General features: G+C 42.5%; 1 protein-coding gene across 1 annotated transcript in view; it reads left to right on the top strand.

The window, feature by feature from the left end:
- Nucleotides 1-27,022, top strand: part of LOC116523681 (short transient receptor potential channel 6-like) — an 89,727-nt gene that overhangs the window by 36,632 nt on the left and 26,073 nt on the right. Inside the window, exons 2-5 of the mRNA XM_032238811.1 lie at nucleotides 11,126-11,900; nucleotides 15,358-15,537; nucleotides 18,038-18,202; nucleotides 23,996-24,212. Of these exons, the coding sequence (XP_032094702.1) occupies nucleotides 11,126-11,900; nucleotides 15,358-15,537; nucleotides 18,038-18,202; nucleotides 23,996-24,212 (1,337 nt within the window). The remainder of the gene's footprint in view (nucleotides 1-11,125; nucleotides 11,901-15,357; nucleotides 15,538-18,037; nucleotides 18,203-23,995; nucleotides 24,213-27,022) is intronic.

Genomic DNA, 27,022 nt, shown 5'->3' with positions numbered 1-27,022 from the left:
TGGTGTGAGGTGCATGTCTTTTGTTCAGACATCGTTCAGCACCTCTGGTTTAAAGATAGCCAAGAAAAGCTAAGCAAAGCCATAGAGAGGAGGTGCCAGACCAAGCAGACAATATTAGGTTAGTTGAAGAAATGGTTCAATAGATTAATAGTTTTGTGTTTGATTTTAATAAACCAACCTACTTGGCTCAATCCTGAAAGCAAGAGAATAGAATAGAATAAAGAAGTAGAAAAGAGAATAGAATAGAATAAAGAAGTAGAGAATGAACAGAATAGAACAGAACAGAACAGAATAGAATTCTGTGATTGGACACACAAAGAATTTGTCTTTGGTGCATATGCCCTCAGTGTACATAAGGAGAATAAAATACAATGGAGAGCTTTAAAATTAGGGATTAATTAGAAAAAATGGGGTGGTATGACCAAATAGGGTGTTAATTACATGTAATTAATTAGTGTGCGTTTTTAAAAAATAGATTGTAAGAAAGTTATCCTGGAAGACTTGAGTCTTCTATAGGACCAAATTATATTCCCACAGCCCTTTCCTGATGTTTTGTTATATCACTGGATGTTATGAATCTCTGTGAGGTCTTGTTTGTGTGCTTTGGATTGTCAATGTTCACCTAAGCAAGTTGACATGCTTGAAAACATGCACCTTTGTTTTTGTACAATACAGTCAACAGAGATCATTTTAGTCTTTCAGGGAAGGTATCTTTTAGAAACCTCCGGCATCAAGCAAAATAACCACCTCTAGAAACCAAATAAGGAATTCTGATCCTGCATTTCTTTGTTTTGTTAAAATAACGCCAAATTCTACCATAGAATTCTCAGCAATGAAAAACCTTGTAGCGCAATGGACTTTATACATCTGTGCCTTCTCTGAGTTCCATGTTATGATCTGATTTACAGTAGATGGTACAATATTTATTGTAAACATCAGTTTGGTGCTAAAGAAAATTTAATAGTTTTTTCTGTTCTAGGAGTGAAATCCTGGTGCAGCTGAAATCAGTGGCAAGTTTCTTGAGACACCATTATTATTTCTTGGGATACATTGTTTGGGAAATAACAAAATTAACACTACAATCCTATGCATGTCTACCCAGAAGTAAGTCCTTCTTGTGGGTCCAATTTATTGGTTGTATACATAAATATGTAGAATGATGCATCCAGATGAAGTTGGTAAGCTGGTAAGAAACAAATACTACATGAAATAATTTCCATTTAATTTCTGGAGAGTTTTAAACAAATTGCTTATAATACTGCTTATAAAATAGGAAAAATAACATTTCTCTATCCCATGAACTGAAGGTTGGCTTTTTAAATATAATTTCTCATGTTTGCTTATCAGAGTTTACTAAACTTGCAACACTGGAATTCAGTTAAAGAAAGAAAGAGAAAATCTTGAACTATGGTAATGGACAGAATATGTTTCAAAAAATATACAGTCCACAGACAAAGATTCAGATTTCTTTTTTGCCCATCTTTGCACTTGATGATCCAACCAAAGATAAGGGTTTGAATAATGTATTTTCTAAGCATTGTTTTCTTTTTGCTTTAAAATCAGATTATGTTCTACATTGTTCCCCTTCTGATGCTCCTCTCAATTAGAGAAGTGTCTTTCTGGACTCCTTCCTAATATTATCTGTATATTCTGGACTTAAAAATGTTTTAACCCTTTTGCTTAGGCAATATCTTTTATCAAGGTCACCTTCTTTATTCTACAAAGAACTATTTATAAAGATGGCAAATATAGATTTTTTTTTTTAAAGATAAAATTCTGGGAGGTCTTGCAACTGTTGTACAATTTCATTCAACTTCCATGGGTTTTTAGGATAGTTATCTAAATGCTTGCTAAATTTTAAACAGGAATGCCAAAGTATCATGAGATTTAGTGATTTCCTAAGATTTTGGCTATTTTATTCATCTATTCATTTTGTTAAAATTGCATTCGTTTTCACATAATATTTATGTCCATTTGGAAGGGAGCTCATGTACAGCACTGTCTATGGTTTATGTATGGTTTTCAAACTTTCAGTGTTAATGCTTATGTATTAGATTTTTATCCTTTTATTATTTTTATAAATAATAAAGAGCCGAGGTGGCGCAGTGGTTAGAGTGCAGCACTGCAGGCTACTTTAGCTGACTGCAGTTCTGCAGTTCGGCTGTTCAAATCTCACCGGCTCAAGGTTGACTCAGCCTTCCATCCTTCCGAGGTGGGTGAAATGAGGACCCAGACTGTGGGGGCAATATGCTGACTCTGTAAACCGCTTAGAGAGGGCTGAAAGCCCTATGAAGCGGTATATAAGTCTAACTGCTATTGCTATTGCTATTATAAATAACTCAAGGCAACAAACATGCATAATACTCTTTCTTCCTCCTCCTATTTTTCCCCACAACAACAATCCTGTGAAGTGAGAAAATGTGATTGGCACAGTCACCCAGCCAAATTTCATTTGTAAGGTGGGACTAAAACTCACAGTCTCCTGGTTTGTAGCCTGATACTTAACCTGGCTTTTCACATAAAATTATTGTGATCCATATAAAGGAAAAAGTTGGGAATTACTGTCTTAGGAGCTCCCCTTTTGTCCCGTTCCCCTCACTACATCTGCTACTATAGGGAGAAAGTAGCTGATCTTTAGTCTGTTAAACACTTATTAATTTACAAAGTTCATTCCCTAAAGTTATAATGTTAACTTTTGGATCTGAGTATTGTTCAAAAACATTGCAATTTTTCTATCTGAAATGTACAGGATTTTTGTTTAGTTGGGTACTACCACTCTCCTACACGTTTTGATATAAATTTAATTGGCAACTCCATTTGAAAGAGTTTTCAAAAAAGCATTTCTGTCCATTTAGATCTGATCTCTAATGCACTTATAATTGTGGAATAAATGGGACTTTTCAGCAAAATGCCTTATTTAAAAAATAAATGTGTTTGAATAAGTCTATTAAATTGCAACCGAAAGTCCATTAGTATGACTTACGTTGTTTATTCCAAGAAAACCGTGGCATTGTGTCATAATGGTCAGAAGCCATGATTGGATTAATGCAGTTGCTGAGAGCAACTCTTAAACATGGATTTGCTACATTTTTTTAGTGTTGGTCCTGCTTGCAGGATCCACTTGTTATTCATTGTAGTTGCCTACAGTTTGATACAGCAAAGTCATCAAGGCATTGTCATAAGGGTTTATTTTATAGCAAACTAGATGCAGAAACTGACACTGATTGGGGCTGAATGGCTTAAGGTCACCTAAATCAGGGGTCTCCAACCTTGGCAACTTTAAGCCTGGCTGGGAAATTATGGGAGTCTGCCAGGCTTAAAGTTGCCAAGGTTGGAGACCCCTGACCTATATGGCTTCTGTGCCTAAGGAATGACTGCAGGTAGTTCTCTACTTATGACAAGTTGCTTAACAATCATTGGAAATTACAACAGGCTTGAAAAGTTACTTAGAATCCCTCTCAAAGTAATGATTGCCACACAACCTCCGCAGTTATGTACCATATTTTCCAGAGTATAAGACGCACCGGAGTATAAGACGCACCAAGGTTTTGAAGAGGCATTTTTTTTTAAAAAAAGTGGGTAGGTAGATAGAGGGATAGAGAGGGAGAGAAAGAGAGAGAAATATAGTAGGTAGGTAGGAAGGAAGAGAGAGAGTAGTTAGGTAGGTAGGTAGATAAAGGGATAGTTAGATTGATAGATAGATAGATAGATAGAGAAAGAGAGAGAGAGAGAGAAATACAGTAGGTAGGTAGGGGAAGAGAGAGAGTGTAGGTATATAGGTAGGTAGAGGGATAGAGAGAGAGAAATAAAAAGAGATAGAGAAATACAGTAGATAGGGAGAGAGAGAGAGAGAGAAATAGAGAGAGAAATACAGTAGATAGGGAGAGAGAGAGAGAGAAAGTAGGTAGGTACGTAGGTAGAGGGGGAGAGAGAGGGAGAAATACAGTAGATAGGTAGGTAGGGAGAGAGAGTAGGTAGGGAGAGAGAGAGAGCAATACAGAAGGTAGGTAGGGAAAGAGAGTAAGTAGGTAGGTGGATGTTTCCAGATGTATTTATCCATGTGCTGGAGAAGGAAATCACTGAGAATCTGCAGCACCTAAGACTTTGTTTCTGCTGGCACAGCACTTGATCAGTGTAATAGCAATAGCAATAGCAGTAGACTTATATACCGCTTCATAGGCCTTTCAGGCCTCTCTAAGCGGTTTACAGAGAGTCAGCATATTGCCCCCAACAATCTGGGTCCTCATTTTACCCACCTCGGAAGGATGGAAGGCTGAGTCAACCCTGAGCCGGTGAGATTTGAACCGCTGACCTGCTGATCTAGCAGTAGCCTGCAGTGCTGCATTTAACCACTGCGCCACCTTGGCTCTCATCAATCAGTTAAAGAGCTTTCCAAAAGGGGGGGAAGTTTTTGCACTCTGCAAATCTCTCCAAAATGGCCCATTTTTTGCGAAAATGGGCCTGTTTTTTCCCCAAAACAAATATGCATGAATAGCCTGGGGAGGGCTTGCAGAATGCTCCTGGGAGGGGGGGGCAAAAACAAGCAAAAAATGGTCCATTTTTTGTGAAAACGGGCCTGTTTGTTGTCAAAAAAATTGCATGCATAGCCTTATGGAGGCTTATAGAGTGCTGCTGGGGGCTGGGGTGGGGGGCAAAAAAGGCACATTTTTTGCTCATTTCTGTCCTCCCCAGCCCACAGGAGCACTCTATAAGCTTCCATAAGGCTATGCATGCATTTTTTTTGACAACAAATGGGCCCGTTTTCGCAAAAAATCTGAAAGCCTCCATAAGGGTATGCACGGCCATTTTGGTGAAGGAGATGGGGCTTCTGGAGGCAAAAAATGCTGTTTTCTAAGACACACCCACATTTTCAGCCTCTTTTTTGAGGAAAAAAGGTGCTGTAATCAGTGGTATTCCAAATCTTTTCCCACCAGTTTTATGAAAGCACGCTTTGTGTGCACATAGCACTCCAAGAGTGCCCTTGGTGTCAGTGCTGGTGAGCTGAGCTGTTGTTTAGCTCAGCTGAGGTGCGGCAATCTGCTCTGCTCCGCAAATCAGCTAAAAACAAGGGAATATAGGACAGGGAATGGCTGGGGCAGAAGGGCGGGGCCAGCCAGAGGTGATATTTGCTGGTTCTCCGAACTACTCAAAATTTCTGCTACCAGTACGCACGAACTGGTTCGAACCCGCTGAATACCACATCTTACGTAACCATATTTCAAGCGCTTGTCAGCCAGCTTGATTTACAACTGGTTGCAGCATTGATCAGTCAAATGATCAGGTTTTGTGACTTTTTTGCCATTTCCTAGTGAAAAAAATCAGCAAAAACTGGATAAGCCGGATTTGGATTTACAACCACATGATTGACTTAACAAACTGGGATGACTTGATTAGCAATCATTGTAAAAATGGTCATAAAATTGAGTCTGGTCACATGATGACTGGATTTATGTCCTCAATGACTTGAAAACAAAATCCCAGGCTCAGTTGTAGTAATAAGTCAAAGACTATTGGTACAACAGGGGTCTCCCCAGTTGAAGTCCAGCATGTCAACTACTACACCAGAATGGCTCTCTTGCCCTATTTCTGTAGCTTCAGTTCAAAACATGTCATCCTTCTCAAGGGTTGCTTTTTATTTGCGGGGCAAAATATGGTGTTTAGTCATGCAGGCCACATGACCACGGAGACATCTTCGGACAATCCTGGCTCTTTGGTTTTGAAATAGAGATGAGCACCGCCCCCTAGAATTGGGAACGACTAGCACATATGTGCGAGGGGAACCTTTACCTTGATAGTTATGTAATTGCAAATGGGAATCACATTTTGAAAATTTATTGCCCAGCATTTATTTACATACGTCTCTTAATATGTTTTAGAAACACATTCATTGTGAGAGAATCTAAGCTGTTAATGTGCTTTTTGCTACTAAAAGAACATGCAACTGTATAGAAGAATGTGGGAAGCTTAAAAAAAAAGGGCCTGTAGATAGTACATTTTATCACTGACATTTCAAACAGAGATAAATGGTTTCATTTGATACTACCTTGTATATTTTGCTATGTGGTGTCAGAACTGCACTGGTTCACCAAGAGTGAAAAATAAAGAAAAATAAGCTCAGTGAAAATCTTTAAACATATTCATTGCAGAGCCAACTCTGCTTGGATGGGGAAAAAATGAGTATTCTGTTGAAGCCCACACATCTTCATGTTGCCAAGTTTGAGGAATACTGGAATATACTCTCCTGAATCACACATGCCTCAAATAGTTGCTAGAGGGTGATGGTATCAGAAGACAGTCCATATTCATGAGCTTCCTGAAGACCTCTAACCAGTCCAGTAGGATTGGATGAGTTGGACTGTAGGGTCTAGTGGTGGGTTGCAGATGGTACGCCCTGGTGCGGGCGTACTGGAGCCTGCCTGGAGCACCAGATACCATTCTGGTCCGGTGCTCTGGAGGGCCCACCCACCCGCCCAAGCTCCTTACCTGTGCTTTAAGCCTTTGGCGCTTCTGTGCATGCACATGGCATGTATGGTGCCTGCGTGATGCTCCACCGAGCAGCTGTAGCATTGCCGAGGCTTGCCGAAGCATCACAGGCAAATACGACTCATGCACACGGCGCACGCATCCATGTGGGTGATGTTGGGGCCGTTCCAACCATACCAGTTGGAATGGAATCCAGAACCCACGACTGGTGGGGTCCCATTGCCTGGGAGCTCAAGGACCGGGCTGGGTGCTTGCCCTCCACTGCCTAGGGCTCTGGACAACCTGCACCACCATCCAGGAGTCCTCCACATGGCCTGAGAGGGACGGCGAGGCTCCTCTGGAAGACAAGGGTTTGGCGTTCTCCCTGGTCTCACCTTCTTCCGCTGGAGACAATGGTTCCCCCAGCCCCACCCGGGCCACCACAGGCACCCCCGACACTAGTGATGTAGAGCTGGCCACACCCACCCCACCATGCCCACCCCACCATGCCCACCCCGGCCATGCACCCTGACCACACCCCCTCCCCCCCGAGGTCAAACACAACCCTGATGCAGCCCTCAATGAAATCGAGTTTGACATCCCTGCTCTAAACTGTTCTCTCTCTCTCTAACTTAGAATACTGGATTAGATGTCACAAAGGTGCCTTTTCAAGAGGCAACTGGATTTTCTGGTTTTTCTTTGAAGACGTTTTGTTTCTCATCCAAGAAGCTTCTTCAGCTCTGATTGGATGGTGGGGAATGGAAGGATTTATATTCCTTGCAGACAGCTGGTCATCTGCATCCTTTTAGAGGGTTGTTGAAGCACTTGGAGGTTTATCTGTGTCCTCAGGGACACCTGAGTAGTGCAAATGGGTGTGGAACCTTCTTGGAACTGCTGAAAGGACTATGAAGTTCAAGAAGTCTCCACATCCATTTGCACTACTCAGGTCACCCTGAGAACACAAATGAACCTCCAAGTGGCCTCAACAACTCTATCAAAAGAATGCAAATGAGCAGCTGTCTGCAAGGAGTATAAATCCTGCCATTCCCCACCATCCAGTCAGATCTGAAGAAGCTTCTTGGATAAGAAGCAAAACGTCTTCAAAGAAAAACCAAGTTGCCTCTTGAAAAAGCACCTTGGGGACAACTATGACCATGGATAACTGAGAATCTCCATAGACAGCTGTATTAGATGGGATTGCCTTTCTTTGTATTCTTAATTGGCCAAATGTATCTATCCTACTATTATTAGTGTTAGTATTATTAGTATTATCCTAGTATTCATGTCAGTTTTATTTCAGCCAGATGCTGATTATTCTGCTATTTTTGAAAAAGTTGTAATAAAGACCCATCAAATTAATTATTTTCTCTAGCAAGACATACATGGTAACAAAACTGAACAAGCATCCCAGTTGCTCTATTTCCACATGGTTGGATGTTTCTATGATAACCATTCCACGACTCACCTCCAGATTTTTGCATTCCATGTGAGTCATGTGCTTCAGTTGTTAAAATTTCACAAATGTGTCTACTTCAGACAAATTCTGTTCATTTTCTTTGTAAGTCTGGATAGGAAGTGAATTTTCTTATATGTGGGGACGCAGGTGACTTAGACTGCCTTTTTGGCAGGAAAATGTCTGCAATTCTAACTTTCCAATTTTTATTTCAAAGCAAGGCAATTCAGTTTAAGAATTTGACTCTAGGAAAGTTCTTCAGATTTTTGTTTTATTTGAAAAGATTGTCTTGCAAGTATACTTCACAGTGCATCTATTACAATATTTAAAAGTTCTGGGGAAGGATAGTGAGCAAAGTAAATCGAAGCTACTTCAGATAACAAGCAAATTTTCATCAGCTGTAATTAGTAATGATTACTAGACAGTTTTTAAAATATAAAGCTTAAGCCAACATTTCATGAACTTTAATTTATGAGCAAAATGGATCTGACAGCCCTTTAAAGACTAAAGAATTCAGAAAGGTTTTCCAATTTCCATCTAAGTCTCTGGTGCTAATCTCAGATGATATTGGAGCTTCTAATATATTATTACAGGTATATTTTTACAGTTCCAAGAAAATGCAGAGTTTTGAAAGTCACCGATTAGATATGGATCAGGTTTTGAAATAATTATCCTGTTGACCCTAAATACATTGTTTGTATATCTGAAGAAAATAATTTTCAAAGAAAAACCATATAATTGCAATCAGGTGAAGAGATAATTACAATGACATTGATTTAAGTGGAAATTAAATGCAAATGAGTACATAGGATGAATCAGTAGCCAAGATTACTATCGGCAGTTTTCATTCTTTCTTCCTTAAGGTATTATTTTAGTTCTACCGAATGTAAGGCAAATTGCAAGCAAATTCCTACAGGCCAGGAGTGTCAAACTGGATTTCTTCGAGAGCCAGACCAGCATTGTAGTTCTCCTCTGCGGGATGGCAGAGATGGGATGGATGGCTCCTGTAGCACCTTGCTGGCCAAAACAGGCCATGCGGAGGCCCTGCGATACCCCCGCATGGCCCATTTTCGACCTCCAGGAGCACTCTTCTGGCCAAAAATGGGCTGCGCAGAGACCTTTGCGCGGTCTGTTTTTGGCTAGCAAAGTGCTACAGGAGGCTAGAAATTGGCAGCGTGTGTGCGCACATGGATCATTTTGGCCAGCAGAGGCACTGTGGGCTGGTCCTTTGATATTTGCAGGTCAGCCCTGCGGGCCGGATTTAAGCACCCTGGAGTCCGGATCCAGCCCATGGGCCTTGAGTTTTACACTCCCACTAGAGGTGCTGATCTACTACTTAGATATTACTTATATGGATGTAGTTATTAGAATTTAAATAGACAGAAGTCATTTTTGTCCCATCATTGCAAAGCTGCCTACTCAGCAATTAAAACATGATCAAGCTAGGCATTTAAATATGCATTATGAGAAAACTTTGAGTAAAAAAAGGTAGGTAAAAATGTAAAGACATAAATTGCATAAATATGCAGCTTGAAAATATACTAGTGTAAAAAGTATATGATATCAAGCTTGAAAGCAACGTGAAGAGAATATGGATTAGAAATAAATTCAATATTTTTAGTGGTTATTAAAGGAAACAATTTCAATACATAAAATTTTAAATCTTTTAATACTATTTTCACCCATTTCCAGGCTTTGTGGGGTCCTTGGTGCTCTCTGAATTTGATTGGTTTCTACGTAGACATTTCATTATCCAACTAGTTAATATCATTCTACCAGCAGACAAAGGCCAAACCATGGTCATCATGAACAGATCACAATATGTACAAAAAGTCAAAGAATTACTGGAAGACAAAGCCTAACACTAATGATGACACCTGGTTGGGTCTCTGCAAGAAATCAACCAAGCTCAAAAACTACCAAGGACCCCATAGTTCAACCCTGAGCTACAAATACTCTTTTCTGAGCTTGTTCATCTGTACTATTTGGAGGCCGACATATAATATAATGGGGAATATATGCCAAACATTTGTTAAAAGATAAAACTGGATAGTTTTACTGGATAAGATAAAAAACTGGTCATTGGATTTAATTTTAATATAACATTAAATAGAGTTAAGCATAATTAATTCAATATTAATTTGACTAATACCACCCCATGAATATAAACAATTAAGTTTCCTAGCACATTAAACATTACAATATAGTAAAATATTTTGAGCATTCTGCAGCCCACATTCAAGCAGACAGTGCAAGGATCACAGGATATGCATCTTTTTCGAATATTAGTTTTATTTTGTTCGTCTGTACCCTGTTTCCCTGAAAATAAGACCTCCCTGAAAATATTGCAATATAGGAGCAGCCATGGGGTGACCCAGCTTGCCACCTCCTGAACCTCAAAATTAATAAAACCTCCCCGATAATAATGCCAAGTGCGTATTTCAAGGGTCAAAAGAAATTGAGACCCTGTCTTATTTTCAGGGAAACATGGTAGAGAAGTTGAAGAGCTGGCTGAAGATCTAGCTTGATGGTTTGCATAGAGCCTGAAGTAAGATTCCACAAGAGTCTTCAAAATGTTGTGGAATCTGGAGGTGAGTTGAGGGGAATATTGAAGAAGCTGGCTAACCTTGAGTCACTGATGGGAAGGAAGCAGCTGAAAGGAGACCAATGTATACCTAGTAATTTTGTATGTATGTGAGATTTAATGTGACCAGATTCCTGTCTACAGACAAATAGCAATGAGCATACCAATGTGTTCAGCTCCTTGTGTCTCTCTCCTTCTTCCTTGCACTTGACAAATCAGTCAGTAGTGGGATTCAATATTTTTACTACCAGTTCTGTGGGTGTAGCATGGCTTAGTGGGTGTGGCTTAGTGGGCGTGGCTTGGTGGGCATTGCAGGGGAAGGATACTGTAAAATCTCCATTCCCTCCCAACTCCAAGGGAAGGATCCCCATTTCCTCCCAATCGGCTGGGACTCGGGAGGTGGAGAATAGATGCGGTGGGGCCAGTCAGAGGTGGTATTTACCGGTTCTTGAACTACTCAAAATTTCCGCTACCGGTTCTCCAGAACTGGTCAGGACCTGTTGAAAACCACCTCTAATACCACTGTGTTCAGCTTCTTGTGTCTCTCTCCTTCTTCCTTGCACTTGACAAACGTATCCTTAAAAAAGGGAAGATGGGCAAAGCATTAATCCTCTCTTTCTTTTTAGTAGAGGTGCTGAGAATCGTCATGGCTTCCGCCAACAGACTGTAGCTAGAGAGAAAGGCAGGAGATCTGCTATTCGGGGCCCGGCATATATGTTTAATGACCACTCAACCAGCCTTTCTATAGAGGAAGAGCGTTTTCTGGAAGCAGCAGAATATGGCAATATCCCTGTAGTTCGTAAAATGTTGGAGGAATGCACATCGCTCAACGTGAACTGTGTGGATTACATGGGCCAAAATGCATTACAACTGGCTGTGTCAAATGAGCACCTGGAAATCACGGAGCTTTTACTTAAGAAGGAAAACTTGTCACGGGTTGGAGATGCGCTACTCTTAGCCATTAGCAAAGGCTACATACGAATCGTGGAAGCCATTTTGAACCATCCCGCGTTTGCAGAAGGGAAGAGGTTGGCTACAAGTCCCAGTCAATCGGAGTTGCAACATGATGATTTTTACGCCTACGATGAGGACGGAACTCGCTTCTCCCATGACGTGACCCCCATTATCCTCGCTGCCCACTGCCATGAGTATGAAATTGTGCACATCCTGCTGAGGAAAGGAGCTAGGATTGAGAGGCCGCACGATTATTTCTGCAAATGCAGCGAATGCAACAAGAAGCAAAAGAATGACTCTTTCAGTCATTCTAGATCCAGGATCAATGCCTACAAAGGTCTGGCGAGTCCAGCTTATCTGTCATTGTCAAGTGAGGACCCGGTTATGACTGCCTTGGAACTAAGCAATGAGTTGGCTGTGCTTGCTAACATCGAAAAAGAATTCAAGGTAAGATGTTAATCAATGGATAGGCATGACTTATGATTACATAACCTCTTTTGGATGGGATGGTGGCTGAGCTTGTCGATCAGAAAGGTTGGTAGTTCAGTGGTTCGAATCCCTAGTGCCGCATAATGGAGTGACTTCCCGTTACTTCTCCCAGCTTCTGCCAACCTAGCAGTTCGAAAACATGTAAAAATGCAAGTACAAAAATAGGGACCACCTTTGGTGGGACGGTAACAGAGTTCCGTGCGCCTGCGGCATTTAGTCATGCTGGCCATGCATGACGACGGACACGTCTTCGGACAGTGCTGGCTCTTCGGCTTTGAAATCAAGATGAGCACTGCCCCCTAGAGTAGGGAATGACTAGCACATATGTGCAAGGGGAACCTTTACCTTTAATCTCTTTTGGATCAGAGTAAATATCTTAAATTCTTTTCCATTACCATAAAAAAAACCATAAACCATAAAAAAGATTTTAGCACTAGCAACAGTAACACTTAAACTTATATACCGCTTTACAGTGTTTTACAGCCCTCTCTAAGCGGTTTTACAGAGTCAGCCATATTGCCCCCAACAATCCTCATTTTACTGACCTCAGAAGGATGGAAGGCTGAATCAGCCTTGAGCCTGGTGGGATTTGAACTGACAAATTGCAGGCAGTCGGTAGTCAGCAGAAGTGGCCTGCAGTACTGCACTGTAACCACTGCGCCACGGGGACTCATCAGTGGTGATGACTCATAACTTATTTTCTTAATAGGTTTGTAAATTGGCCATAAATTCCAGGGCTTCTGTTCCTTGATTGTCCATTGCTTGATCATTCAGTTATGTATTAGCTATATTTTTTTTATTAAATTCCATCTTCCTTACACAAGTAGTAACACCAACAATTTTTTGTATGATCTGTAAAAGCCTTCCATTCCTTCCTCCTGATTCTCAGTAAATCAGTAGAGTTGGTTATTTCATCAGGGTTGCTGTGGCCATCCTGTGGATGATGAATTTGCCTTATTATAATTAGGCAATCGATTCCTGGGTTTTATAGAAAATGATTTTATTTTTAACATTTGATTACTCATCTCTCTGATTTGATTCATAGACTCGAGGAGTTATGCAGCACTCAGTAGATCAGATCAACCTATAAGTCCAGGAAATATTTATCGACTTACTAAACACACCCACCTAATCCTATTTTGATATAGTCAGAATTGCTCAAAATGGAACCTATGTTTTATTATCTTGAGCACTGCCCCACATTATTTCAAGTTGTTCAGTATAGCAAATATATTTTGAAGGCCAAAAGAAAATCAGATTTTCTATCTATTTTTCATCTATCTATCTATCTATCTATCTATCTATCTATCTATCTATCTATCTATCATCTACCTTCCTTCCTACCTACCTACCTACCTACCTACCTACCTACCAACCAACCAACCAACCAACCAACCAACCAACCAACCAACCAACCAACCAGTGGTGGGTTCCTACCAGTTCGGACCGGTTCATCTGAACCAGTAGTGATTTGGCAGCCTGGGTCGTTGGAACCGGCAGTGACCCAGGCCTGCCACACCCCCGAACTGGTTCTCCAGGTGGTGCCATAGGTGGCGCCATCTTGTTATTCAGTTCTGTGTACGTGCAGAACAATTTTAGTGGCACTGTGCATATGCGCGTGGCACGCAAACCAGCAAACTGACAGTAATGCCTGCAGAACACGGTTCCACCACAAAACCGCGAAGCCCTTATCCACGCCAACATAAGTGCGGAGGGCAAATCCGTGCCGTCCGAAGCACTAAGGAAAAATGTGACCCTACCGCGATGACATAACCGCTGAGGGCAAATCCGTGCTTTCCGAAGCACTCAGCACCCTAAACCTAACCCTAAACCTAACCTTAAAGCAAACCCTAAAGCAAACCCCTAAACCTAATCCTAACCCTTACCTTAATTTAAATTGGCTTTCTGCCGCCCCTCTGTTTTAAAGCGCCCTTCTGTCGCTGCGCTGTTGTCGCGGCGGTGATGACGTCGTGGCTTTAGCGATGCGGTTTTATCACTGCTATTTTGACGAGCGCGGTTTTGTCATGCCACGGCAGAACACACCCCTGCTATTTATCTACCTATCATGCTGCCCATTTTGCCAGAGGTGAGTTGACGTGACTTACGGACATTCAGTTAAAATGTACTCTAAAGCATTAAAACAATAAATGGTCATAAAATTAAAATTAATTGAAACATCTGGCCCCCGGACCTTGTGTTTGACACCCCTGGCCTATAGCTTTAAAACATTGGTTAAATATTTTTATTATTCTTGGCACATTTATTTATTTATAGCCACCCATTTACCAGAGTTCTTCTGAGTGGCAATAGAAAACAGAAATTAGAATTTAGAAAATCATTAAGAAATTTAAAACTCTACATCTCATTACTAACATGTCAACAAAGCCACCTTCCAAAAGGATACTAGGCCCAAGCCTGTATCTTGGGAGAGAGTATTCCACAGGCAGGAAACCTGACAGAGAAGCCATGCTTCCTAGAACCCACCAAGTTAACATTACTTCACTATTGGGACCTGGAACAGGCCATTCTGCCCAATGTAATGCAATGGATGGAGACAATTGAGAAGAGACAGTCTCACAAGTAACCCATGAAAGGTCTATATAAAAGGACTGTCCAAGTGCTGGGGAAATAAGAAGATCCAGGCAGTTCAAGTGGGTATAAAGATTTATTGCAAGGTTGAGTTGTCTACAGGAATCTAAATTACTAATCATCATCATCATCATCTTCTTTCAATGACCCCATAATCCCTTGCAGGGTGGAATCTGGGCAACTGAATGGAGCTGAGTGATTACTGGCCAGATGCCATCCCTGTTGCAAATGTGGAGTTATATTTAGGAGATACACTGTATTCTCATTGTGCCCAGAGAGAAAAATATTTGCCTCTACCTGGGATCGAACTCGCAGCCTCCTGATTGGGAGGTGAGAGCTCCACCTCTAGGCTACCACACCACTCAGGAATCTAAATTACTAATGGTCAAAGTAAATTGGCAGTAGATAAGAGTCAAAGAAATTCAAGGTGGACTTATATCTCTTGTGAGCATGAAAGGACTCCTTTGCCCATTGGTCAAACATGTCATCACTCCTTCACTCAGCCCAGTTATCTTCTGCAAAGGCTGACCTATGATGCCTAAGAATTGCATTGCTATATTTAACATTGCATGCCAAACACTCAACCCCATTATCTCGTAGTCATATCTAATTACTTGGAAGTTAATGTTCACTGGTATTAACATTCACTAATCTACACCCATTGGAGAACAGAAAATTCCACAGCTAGACCCAAAGTAGAACACGTTCTGTAGTAGAGTCTTCCTACTTGCAACAGCCTACTTACTAAGAGAGTTCCTCTGTACACTTCTATTGCTGGGAACGGGAGAGACTGTTTATTTACTCATCAACTTCTTTTCCTTCAAAGAACGATTACAAAAAATTGTCAATGCAGTGCAAGGACTTTGTGGTTGGACTTCTTGATTTGTGCAGAAACACAGAAGAAGTGGAAGCTATCCTCAACGGAGATGTTGAATTGAACCATGGGGAGCATGGACGTCCAAGTCTGAGCCGCTTAAAACGGGCTATAAAATATGAAGTCAAAAAAGTGAGTTCTAAAATTAACTGAGGGGTTTTCAGTTAAGCCCCTCACAATTATTCAATACTATTAGCATGGAACACCAAAAATAGTCTTAATAGTCAAAGCAAGCATCCTGGAGCATTTAAATTTTTGATATTCATATATCCTGGAGAACGATTGGTGCTGATCAGTCTACTTAACTTGATGGCATTTTTTGTAGGCTTTCCTTGCTTTCAAGGAATTACCCACAATATGTCATTATTATTATTTATTATTATTTATTTGTCTTGTAGGCCGCCCACTCCCAGAGGACTCCGGGCGGCTCACAAAAGACAAGGGAAAGGGGGGAACGAGACAAAGACAACATATTAAAAACAAAACCAACATTCACAATTTCCGTGGAGGTAGATGCTTCTCAGCTCCCCCCAGCCTGCTGGAACAGCCAGGACTTGGTGGCTTTGCGGAAGGCCAGGAGGGTAGTAAGGGTCCGGATCTCAACAGGGAGCTCGTTCCAGAGGGCCGGAGCTGCAACAGAGAAGGCCCTCCCCCGGGGAGTCGCCAGCCGACATTGGCTGGCAGATGGAATCCGAAGGAGACCCAACCTGTGCGATCTAATTGGTCTGAGAGAGGTAATCGGCAGGAGGCGGTCTCTCAGGTCATCAATAAGTCCCACTTTTTGACATCCATTAAAAATCATGCTGCCAAATCTTAGTGGATAATACAAAATAGCAATAGCACTTAGACTTCTATACCACTTCATAGTGCTTTATAGCCCTCTCTTTACAGAGTCAGCCTATTGCCCCCAACAATCTGGGTCCTCATTTTACCCACCTCGGAAGGATAGAAGGCTGAGTCAACCTTGAGCCAATGAGATTTGAACTGCCGAACTGCAGCTAGCAGTCAGCTGAAATAGCCAGCAGTGCTGCACTCTAACCACTGCACTACCTTGGCTCCCTAGATATACAATTTTCTAGTATGTTTAACTGCAGAAAATTAAAATAATTAGTTGAGTCCATCATTACTTTAAATATAAACTTATAAGGGACCACCAAAGAGAAAACTCCCAACAACTCAAAGAGAACTAAGGACTCCATAGTTCAACCTTGAACTACAGATATTTTCCGGGGTGAGGGACAGGAGGATCCTTCGTGCTCTTCCCAGCACTCCATGCTCTCCGCGGCTCGAATCCAGCCGGCGAAGCCGTTTCCAGTAGATTGGTGCGATGGGGGGGGCCTCTGGGTTGGGAATCCCTAGCCTCTAGCCTCCCGATCGCGTAAAAAACCCCAGGGATCGGTGCCATATGCTTGGCAAAGCCTAAAATGGCTGCCACAACCTCAGCGCTCTCTCCGATCCCAAGGATACAAAGTAACACTCCCTGGTGATTAGAAAGGAAAACCACATAGAGCTACTTGCAGTCTAGAGCAGAGAGCTAGCTACGGTGGCTGCAGAGGCAAGGAGGTTCCAGTAGAGATAGAAATTTCAGGAGAAGTTAAAGATATGACTCATCCTTTAGCCAGACTGAGTTGAAGTGGAGAAGGAAGGGTGGAGCACAAAGGCATGTTCAGCTTCATCCCAGTCTCGTGGCCAAATGGGCGTGTCAATACCATCCACTGGAGCCTCCTGTCCGATCCCCAAAAATAGCAGTTCAGGTAAGACCAACTGCCATTCTCTTCTGTTGGGACTTGCCAATTATATGCAGCTTCACAGTTACCAAGATCAGCTGCTCAAATTCAGGATAAATGTACTAAGATGGCACATATGTTGTTGTAATGTATATATTAGTATTTCAAATCCCCAGTATATTTAACAATATATATTAACACCGCTAAAATTCAAAAACAAGCAAATTAAATCTCTCTCTAAATTTTTTTTTAAAAGCCCTCCACCTCTCCCTGCAGCCTCATAAAGATTGAACAATTGAGGTGCAACTTCATGTAAGCAGAGAAGTGAAAAGAGAATTAAAACTCTTTAATGCTCTTGGATACTAGCGATAGAGATGGTGTTCAAATATGGCTATTAAAAATCCGAAACATATTTTTCATTTTCAATGCCAAATTGCTCCTGTACTTCTTTTATGAGATGCTGTAATATCATAAAAGGAATGGCTCCTGCCATCAGATTCGTGTTGCAGAAATCCCAAAGATATTATTAAAGTAATATCTTAACAGGATACAGTAAAATATACCATTGACTTGACTCAGTCTAGCACATTTTATGCTCTTATTTGTAGTAGTCTTCACCTGGGGACATTTTTTGGAAGGAAAATCTTTTTAAAAGCAATATTGCTGAAAACCAAATTCAGGATTTCTTTTGTTAAGTAATCAAAATTCTCTACTTTAGAAAAAAACATGGCACATAAAGAGGTTACTACCACTTTAAGTTCCATGCTTCCTTTGTGACTGTCATGTGAAGATTACTTAGATAATTTTTTTTTGTTTTAATATTATTTTAGCATTCTACTTTTGAGGTGAGTGGCAGATTACGACTAATGCTTCTTTGTGTCCCCCCCCCCTCTCTCTCTTTGCAGTTTGTTGCACATCCAAACTGCCAGCAGCAGCTTCTCTCAATCTGGTACGAGAATTTGTCGGGTTTACGGCAACAGACCATGGCAGTGAAGTTTTTAGTGGTTCTTGCTGTAGCTGTTGGATTGCCATTCCTTTCTATGGCCTATTGGATTGCTCCATGTAGTAAGGTACGAGTTGGTGCTCAGATGGGCCTGACTTTTTAATAACTTTGGGGTTTGGTTTGCATGTAGATGATGTAATGGAATGTGTGAATGACCTTGGGGATGAAGGCAAGAGATGCTGCCTAGGGAACCATCAGAGAAGAGAAGCAGGAGCCCCAGTGTCTCAACAGCCAGAGAAATAACCTTAGCAAGGATTTGTCTTAATGGATTAGACCAGTGGTCCCCAACCTTTTTATCGCCGCGGACCAGTCAGATGAGCCTCCCTCGGCCTTCCAGACCGGCGGGTGGGAAGGCGGCCATCCTGGGCGCGCGTTCCGCAGGGCGGGGGGGGGCTTCCTTCACGCCAAGGCCGACAACCCGCGAGGCCGCCCCGCCTCCTCCTCCTCGGCTGCCGGGGGAAGGGAGGGGGAACCGACCCCGCGATCCGCTCGCTCGGGCAGCCCTTTTTCCTCGCTGCAGTTCGGCGGGGGAAAAAGATGGCGCCGTGTCCTACTTCGGGCGGGCGGGCGGCTGGCGCGGCGGAGGCCGGCTGCTTCCGAGGGGGTGGGCCTCCGCGCCGCGCTCCATGAAGGGAAGAGGGGGAGAAGGCGGGCTGCGGCCGAAGGACCCCCGAGAGCCCGCCGGCCTGACGCAAAAAGCGCTTCGGCGGAGCGGCGGGGGGGAGGGGCGGGAGGCAGGTGACACTCCAGGAGGGGGGGCAGAGCTGCGCCGCGAGTCTTACGTAAAGCCCCCCCCTCCCCGCCTCGGCGGAGAAAAACATTTCCCACCTGGGTGGGGCTGCGCGCGAAGCGCCTCTCGGAACAGCGAAGCTCCCCAAGTTCCCCCGAAATGGCCGCGCTGCGCCCCTCCCCCCCGCAACCTTAGTTTCTCCTTGGGAGGAAAATGCAGTGCCGCCGCCCCCTCCTGCCCCCCCCTCGTCATTCCACGGGGCAAGCGGGCCGGGCGAGTCCGCGGACAAAGTTTCGCCTCCCAGGCAGCCTCCGCCAGCAGCATCCCAAGTTCGGGCCGAGGCCGCCGCCGCCGCCCCCTCCCTCCCGGGGCGAGCAGAGCAAGAGGGCGGGGGGGGAGATCGGGCCTCCCCTCGCCCCCCCAGCCCCGCACATCTGGGGCGGCGGGGGGGGCAGAGAAAGGGCGCGTTCATGAGGACTACAAAGTTGCAAATATGGCCCCCGGCCGCTGCAGCGATCATGGCCCCCGGCCGCTGCGCGGCCCGGTGCCAGGTACTCCACGGCCCGGCACCGGTCCGCGGACCGGGGGTTGGGGACCACTGGATTAGACAATTAAAAGTAGCAGTGAGAAGTTTGTATCTTAAGACTTGTAAGGTTCTGTTAATGTAGTCTTATAATAAAGTAGAATTAGCTCGTCTAGTTGATTTTCCTGTCTGATTTACTTGAGATTGTTGACTGATATAAACACAGAGGTAGTTTTTTGGACCATTATCAGTTGCAATAAAATGAATCACATGCATACCAAAACTGGGAGACTGTAAGTTCTAGCAAAATGTTTTCAAGGGGAAAAAAAAGAAAAGAAAGTCCAGTTGATTTTTGGAAAAACACCTTTGGGTCCTGCTTTGAGTTTGCATTCTTCCATTGTGATCAGAAGATTGCAGCAACCCACTTCCAAAATTAAAATATTTCAAATCTGAAACATTTTACTCACGCCTACTTTAAACCATGAGCTTGTCGTACTTGAGTACGTTAAGTGTATGTCAACAAAAGGACTTAACTTATAGGCACTCATTTTGATTGGAAGGAAGGAAGAAAGGGAGGGAGGGGGGGAGAAAGGAAGGAAGTGTTAAAAGACAATCTCTCTTAGATTGCTTAACATCAAACAGATATGTCATTTATATAAAGACTGCAGGCAAATTTGTTCATGCAGTGTATTACAATGGTGCTTAAACTAAAGATACAAAAGAGCAGGTGGTCAATATGATTACATTTTGATTGATCTTTATTATAAAATACAGATTATTAGGCACAAGGTTTCAGCCCAAGATTTTCCATGTGCAGTCCCTGTGCTTTGCTAATAGACCACTTGTGGTTATATAAACTTCCATGCGTAAGTTCCAAATGAATAAAAATGAATGACATTTCCCATGCTGATAAAGTTTGTCAGGATAGGGGGAGAAGAGAGAGTTATTTGTCATACTAATAATGATTATCAAATGAGTGAACAGATGTAGACTATAAAAAAAGCAAGCCTTGTCATAAAAACTGGTTCCTGCAGTTTTCTTGGCAAGATCTCAGAAATGGTCTGGAGGAATGTGCCTGACTCCTGGTTACCATCCTGATGCCTTAACAATTACCACACTTTCTGTCTGTCTGTCTCTCTGCCTGTGTCTCTGTGTTTCCTATTTTAAAATATATAAGACAGAGCCGTGGTGGTGTAGTAGTTAGAATGTAGTACTACAGGTTACTTCTGCCGATCACCAGCTGCCAGCAGTTTGGCAGATTGAATCTCACCAGGCTCAAGGTTGACTCAGCCTTCCATCCTTCCGAGGTGGGTAAAATGAGGACCCAGATTGTTGTGGGCAAGAGGCTGATTCTGTAAACCGCTTAGAGAGGGCCGTAAAGCACTGTGATGGTATATAGGTGTAAGTGCTTTTGCTATATATGAATATGTCTTATATGTGTGCACACACACGTACACCCCACAAGAGCACTTCTCTCTCTCTCTCTCTCTCTCACACACACACACGCACCCACACATATATATGCATGCTGGTCTTGTTGTATTCGGGTCTTTTCCCATGTAAAAACTTACATGGGAAAAGACCTGAATACAATAAGACCAGCATACCTACACCCGTGAAAATCTATGAAAACACAAACACACACACACACACACACACACACACACACACACACACACACAGTATATAAAGTATTCTTGGTTGTGTCCATCTTTGACCGTGAGATTTCAATTCAGTCATGGATGGGATTATCCCAACTGGATTTCCCATTGTAAGATTTTCTTTATTAGCACTGCTTGGGAATGGAGATTACTACAGTGGGTTAAAAAATATGGGACTGTGGGTCAATTTCCTGTCTAAATTTACCTTTTAAAAAAACCTGCATATTCATATATTTTTTTCCTTTATGAGGCACTAAGGGGTGTAAATAAATGTAAATAGCAATAGCAATAGCAATAGTTAGGCTTATATACCGCTTCATAGGGCTTTCAGCCCTCTCTAAGCGGTTTACAGAGTCAGCATATCGCCCCCACAGTCTGGGTCCTCATTTTACCCACCTCGGAAGGATGGAAGGCTGAGTCAACCTTGAGCCTGGTGGGATTTGAACAGCCAAACTGCTGAACTGCAGTCAGCTGAAATAGCCTGCAGTGCTGCATTTAACCACTGCGCCATCTCGGCTCTTAAATAAGTAAATAAGGTACCACAACCATCTCTTGGTTGTTTTAAACCGTGATGCATCTGGGTGTGTTAGATTATAATTCCCATAATCCCAGTTAAACAACTTCTACCCACACAACCCCATAGCTATGGTGGTTGGTAGAAGATGGACATTATAATCTAGCATATCCCCAAAATGTCGTGTATGATATTTACTACAGGTGATGCAAATTATTATTTTTTTATTGTTTATTTTTATTGCACAATGTTTCTTTACATGTCTCTATCACATATTTAACAGATCTCTGGCATTATTAATACAAGTAGAATCAAATTAATCCTTCTCTAGCTATTCCGCCATTACCTTGTTTTACTTTGATAATTTTTCCATAGTGATGCTTCATTCCCCTGCTTTAGTTTTTCCTTCAAATTTATACAGATTTAAATACAGATACACAGTCAATTTAAAAGAATATAGCCAGGCTTTTTATAAAGTGCATTTTAATCATCAAAGTCTTTAACTGTCCTTTTGGCAGCTGTAACAAAAACTTTCTCAGATCATTAGTAAGAGTGATTAGGAACGGTGGCCATCTGGCCATGGAAGACAGCTGCCTATTTTTCTGAAGAAAGGCAAAACCTATTTTAGGAAGCCCTCTGAGCAAACATAAAACTTACAAAATGCAGTGAGTCTCCCTTTGGAATAAATGCACAGTGTTGCGCTTAGCGTAACTTGTTGATTTGGGAAAGTTATACGTTAGTCCCACACACTGCTTGCATCCATCCATGAAGGATATACATGAGCAACATATTCACTGTGTACTTAGGAAATGTGATGATGACCTACATCTCTGATAGAATGAGCTTCAGTAAATGTATTTAAGGTGCTATAATCCTCTCTTGGTTGTTTTAGATCAAGGGTGTCAAACTCGATTTCATTGAGGGCCGCATCAGGATTGTGTTTGACTTTGGGGTGGGGTGAGGTGCAGGGTTCCACCACAAAACCGCGGTAGACTAAAGCGTGCTCGATGAAAGCGTGTACGTGACATCATCACAGCGCGACGAAAACAGCACGCTGTGAGCGGTAAACTTAAAATTAACGCGTAAATCTAAACCTAACCCCCCCAAACCTAACCCTAAACCTAACACTAAGCCTAACCCTTAACCTAACCCTAAACCTAACCCTATACCTAACCCTTAACCTAACGCTAAACCTAACACTAACCCTTAACCTAACCCTAAACCTAACCCTAACCCTTAATGTAACCCTAAACCTAACCCTAACCCTTAACCTAACCCTAAACCTAAACCTAACCCTTACCTTTATGTGAATCGGCTTGCTTTAAAAGCGCTTTTTAAAGCGCCCTTTTTTCTCCGCGGTCGTATTTGTCGTGCTGCTGATGACGTCAGGTACGCGCTTTAATCGGGCGCGCTTTAGTGGACCGCGGTTTTGATGGGTCACGGAGGTGCAGTGGGTGTAGCCAGGGTGGTTGTAGCCAGGGTGGGCATGGCCAGCTTGGCGTCACTCCTGTCGGGGGTGCCGGTAGTGGCCCGAGCACTCAGCCAGCGAAAACAGGCTCACGAGCTCCGTTTTAGGCTGCCAGAGCCTCCTGCAACCTTCTGCCAGTGAAAACGGAGCTCGGGAGTGCTCCGTTTTCACTGGCAGAAGAACAGCATGGCAGAAGCATGGCAGGTTAGGGTTCGATGTTTCCAGGAAGGCACCATGGGCCAGATCTAAGCACCTCCCAGGCTTGAGTTTGACAGCCCTGTTTTAGATCATGATCCATCTAGGTGTGTTTGAGTACAATTCCCATAATCCCAGTTAAACAACTTCTCTCCACCCAACCCCATGGCTATGGTGATGGAAATTGTAATCTAGCATATACAAAAAATACCAAGTAGCAGTTGACAATGTCCTCCAAGCCTCCAAATACAGGTAGTCTCTAACTTACAGTGGTTTGTTTAGTTTAAAATTACAACAGCATTGGAAAAAGTGACTTGTGATTGTTTTTCATACTTACGACCATTGCAACATTCCCTATGGTCCCGTGATCAAAATTCAAATGGTTGCAATTGATTCATACTTAGGACAGTTGCAGTGTCCCGGGGTCATGTGATCCCCAGGGTCATGTGACCTTCTGACAAACAGAAATTAATGGGGGAACCAGATTCACTTAAAAACTACGTTACTAACTTGACAAACTACAATGGTTCACTTAACAACTATGGTAAGAAAGCTCATAACATGGAGCAAAACTCACTTAACGAATGTCTCACTTAGCAATGTAAATGTTGGGTTCAACTTTGGTCGTAAGTCGAGGACTGCCTCTATGCTAAATTACATGTGGCTTAGCTCATAATTTTACTTGTTGCGTTCACTCATTTCTGATACTTTTCCCAGTTTCCTCTAAATCTAATCTGAAAGACGTTTTCTTTTTTGACTTGTCTTGCAGTTGGGTAGAATCATGCGTGGGCCCTTTATGAAATTTGTGGCCCATGCGGCCTCTTTCACCATTTTCCTTGGGCTCCTGGTCATGAATGCGGCAGACAGATTTGATGGCATCAAACTAAAGCCCAACGAAACCATGATAGATAATGCAAAACAGCTGTTTCGAATGAAGACATCGTGCTTCTCCTGGATGGAAATGCTGATCATCTCATGGGTAATAGGTAAAGATATTTCTTTTTTTCACAATTTTTTTTTATTTTCATTTTCATTTTCATACACTCACATGTATACTGTACATAACCAACGCCATACAGCATTAAACAAAAATTGCATCAATTCCTCTTGTCAACAATGCCTCAGAAAATAAAAACCCAATATAACTCTTCCGCTCTCCATACACCTCTTTCTTCCACCACCCTCCAACTTTCTATCTTCCCTCCATCACCCCCTCTACCCTACTTCCCCTCCCCCTCTACCACTCCTCTCTCCACATCCACTCCCCCCTTCCTTCTCACCTTTCCCTCTCACCCTCTCTCCCATCCCTCTCTGCCCATCTTTCTTCTTTCCCACTCCTCCTCTCCTTGGTGTATTTCCGCTACATGTCAATGTACTTGGCCTATCCTATTTTTAAAGAAGAATTAAAAAGAACAGTATACATGTGAAGTCACATTACATTGAGATAACACATCTTATCTAACCTAATATATATCCTTCACCCCCACCCGACCCCCGACCCCCCACATCCTTCCCCCCCCCCCGACTTCCCAGAACCCGTACACGGTATAGATTTTTAACAAACACAGTCTAAAATATATTGAGAAGAAAAGAATAAGAAATTAATAACTTCTCTACATTGAGCTTAGCTCCTTCTTGCTAAGGGTAAAGATATTTCTTGAAGTTCTGTTTTGCAACAGTAGCAGAGGCTACATATGTTTAAAGATTGTTGTGGCCCGCCAGTGGCCAGCAGAGCTGGCAGCAGATTCGGACAGTGAGGATGTTGGGGAGGAACATGGGCCAGTCCTGGAGTCTGGGGAAGGCTGTGATGAGGGCTCTGTGTTGGAGGCAGAGAGGGGGCCAGAGCCGTATGCCAGTTATCAGCTGTTATCAGAGTCAGACATCAATGAGGCAGACAAACAACTGGAGCCTGTTCCCAGTGTGCGCATGTGCAGAGTTGCCAGAGGAAGGGAACAACTAAAGAGCAGGGGTTGACTTGGGAATAAGGCTAGATGATGAATGGCCCCTCCCAGAGGAAATAAAAGAGTAGTGAAAGGGGAGTTTGCAGAAGACTCCTTGTCAAGTTCTGCAGATATCGGCCTGTCAACTCCTTTGAAAGACTTTGCTGGCTGTGAATGAGCAGCATTCACAGTAAATTAATAAAAGTGTTTTTTGCTGGGACAAGGAATTTGTTTCATGCTCTTGGGAAGCCTAGGTCAGAACATAGATGTTTTGCAGGTAGTTCTCAGTTAAGCACGATCATTGGGACCAGAATTTCCATTCATCATCATCATCTTCTTCTTTTAACGATCCCATAATCCCTTGCGGGGTGAAGTCTGGGCAACTGATTGGAGCTAGCAGAGTGTTTACTGGCTGGATGCCCTTTCTGTTGCCAATGCGAAGTTTTGTTCACCAGATATATTCTCATGGTATGCAGAGAGAGAAATATCTGCTTCTACCTAGGATTGAACTCACAGCCTCCTGATTGTGAGACAAAAGCTCCACCTCTAGGCCACCACTTCACTCTTGGGACCAGAATTTCCCCTGCTAAGTGACATTTACAGGTGCAGTGCAAATGGCAGTTCTGGCAGTTCCCAGTTACCATAGTTAAGCAAGCATGGGCTGTTAAATGAGGAACTCATGTGATCACAACTTCCCTCCAGCTTCCCCATTGATTTTGCTTGTGCGAAGCCAGCAGGGAAGGTCACAAATCATAATTAGCGTGGATGGAAGGTTGACTCAGTCTTCCATCCTTCCGAGGTTGGTAAAATGAGGTACCCAGATGGTGGGGGGGCATAGGCTGATTCTGTAAACTGCTTAAGAGATGGCTGTAAAGGGGTGTACTCACTTTTATTGCTAGCAGTTTAGACATTAATGGCTGTGTGTTGCGTTATTTTGAGGGGACAGCACATTTACACTGTTATACAAGCTATATACTCACTACTTTACATTGTAGCCAAGTGTCATTTCTTCAATGTTGTCACATGAAAATATATATTTAAATATTTACAAAATGTGGGGGGGTGTACTCACTTCTGTGATATATTGTAAGTCTAAGCACTATTGCTATTGACAATTAGAAACCCAGGCCAATGCCAAGTACCCTGGTCATCTTGTGACCATTTGAGATGCTGTGCCAGCCAGGACTTTCAGGACTGGTCATAGCTACCATTCATTCAGCACAATCACAAGTTTGAATGGTTGCTGCAATATCACAACATTGAAATACAAACTAAAGGAATTTACAGTTATGTATTACAGTCCCAAACCAGGAAAAAGACCAAGCATAGAATGCATTGCTTATTCATACAAGTCAGATTCATTAGAGCTGGACCAATTAAACTGATCTCAATGTCCATATGTTATACATTCATCCCTGATAATACATTTCATAGTTGCATTAAAAATAGCTTGCAGCTGACATGTTATTAATTCCATTGCAATTTACATTTCACAATCCTAGGAAGAAGAATTCAAGTTTTAATATACTTCCTGACCATCTGCTTATTGGATTTTAGCCATATGCTGTGAAAAACAAGGTCAAACATTATCGTGAAAGCACTACAGAACAATTAGTCTGTAGAATTAACAATATACATCAATTGAAAAAGACATTTCTGGCTGTAGTATCTATGTAAATATAGATATTTTGTAGCAATGTTTTTTATAAAAGAATTTGTAGGTTGACATGACATTAGTAAGCGTATGAAATACTGTTGGTGAATTCTAGAAAAAAGTTGTATGGAACACAAGAGAGAGTCAGCTTCATCTTCCAGATAACTACCTTAAGTACGATTCTTGAGAAATGAATATAATC

Source organism: Thamnophis elegans, unplaced genomic scaffold (genome assembly GCF_009769535.1).
Source record: "Thamnophis elegans isolate rThaEle1 unplaced genomic scaffold, rThaEle1.pri scaffold_92_arrow_ctg1, whole genome shotgun sequence".
NCBI classification, from domain to species: Eukaryota; Metazoa; Chordata; class Lepidosauria; order Squamata; family Colubridae; genus Thamnophis; species Thamnophis elegans.
This window is presented reverse-complemented; position numbering and strand designations above follow the sequence as displayed.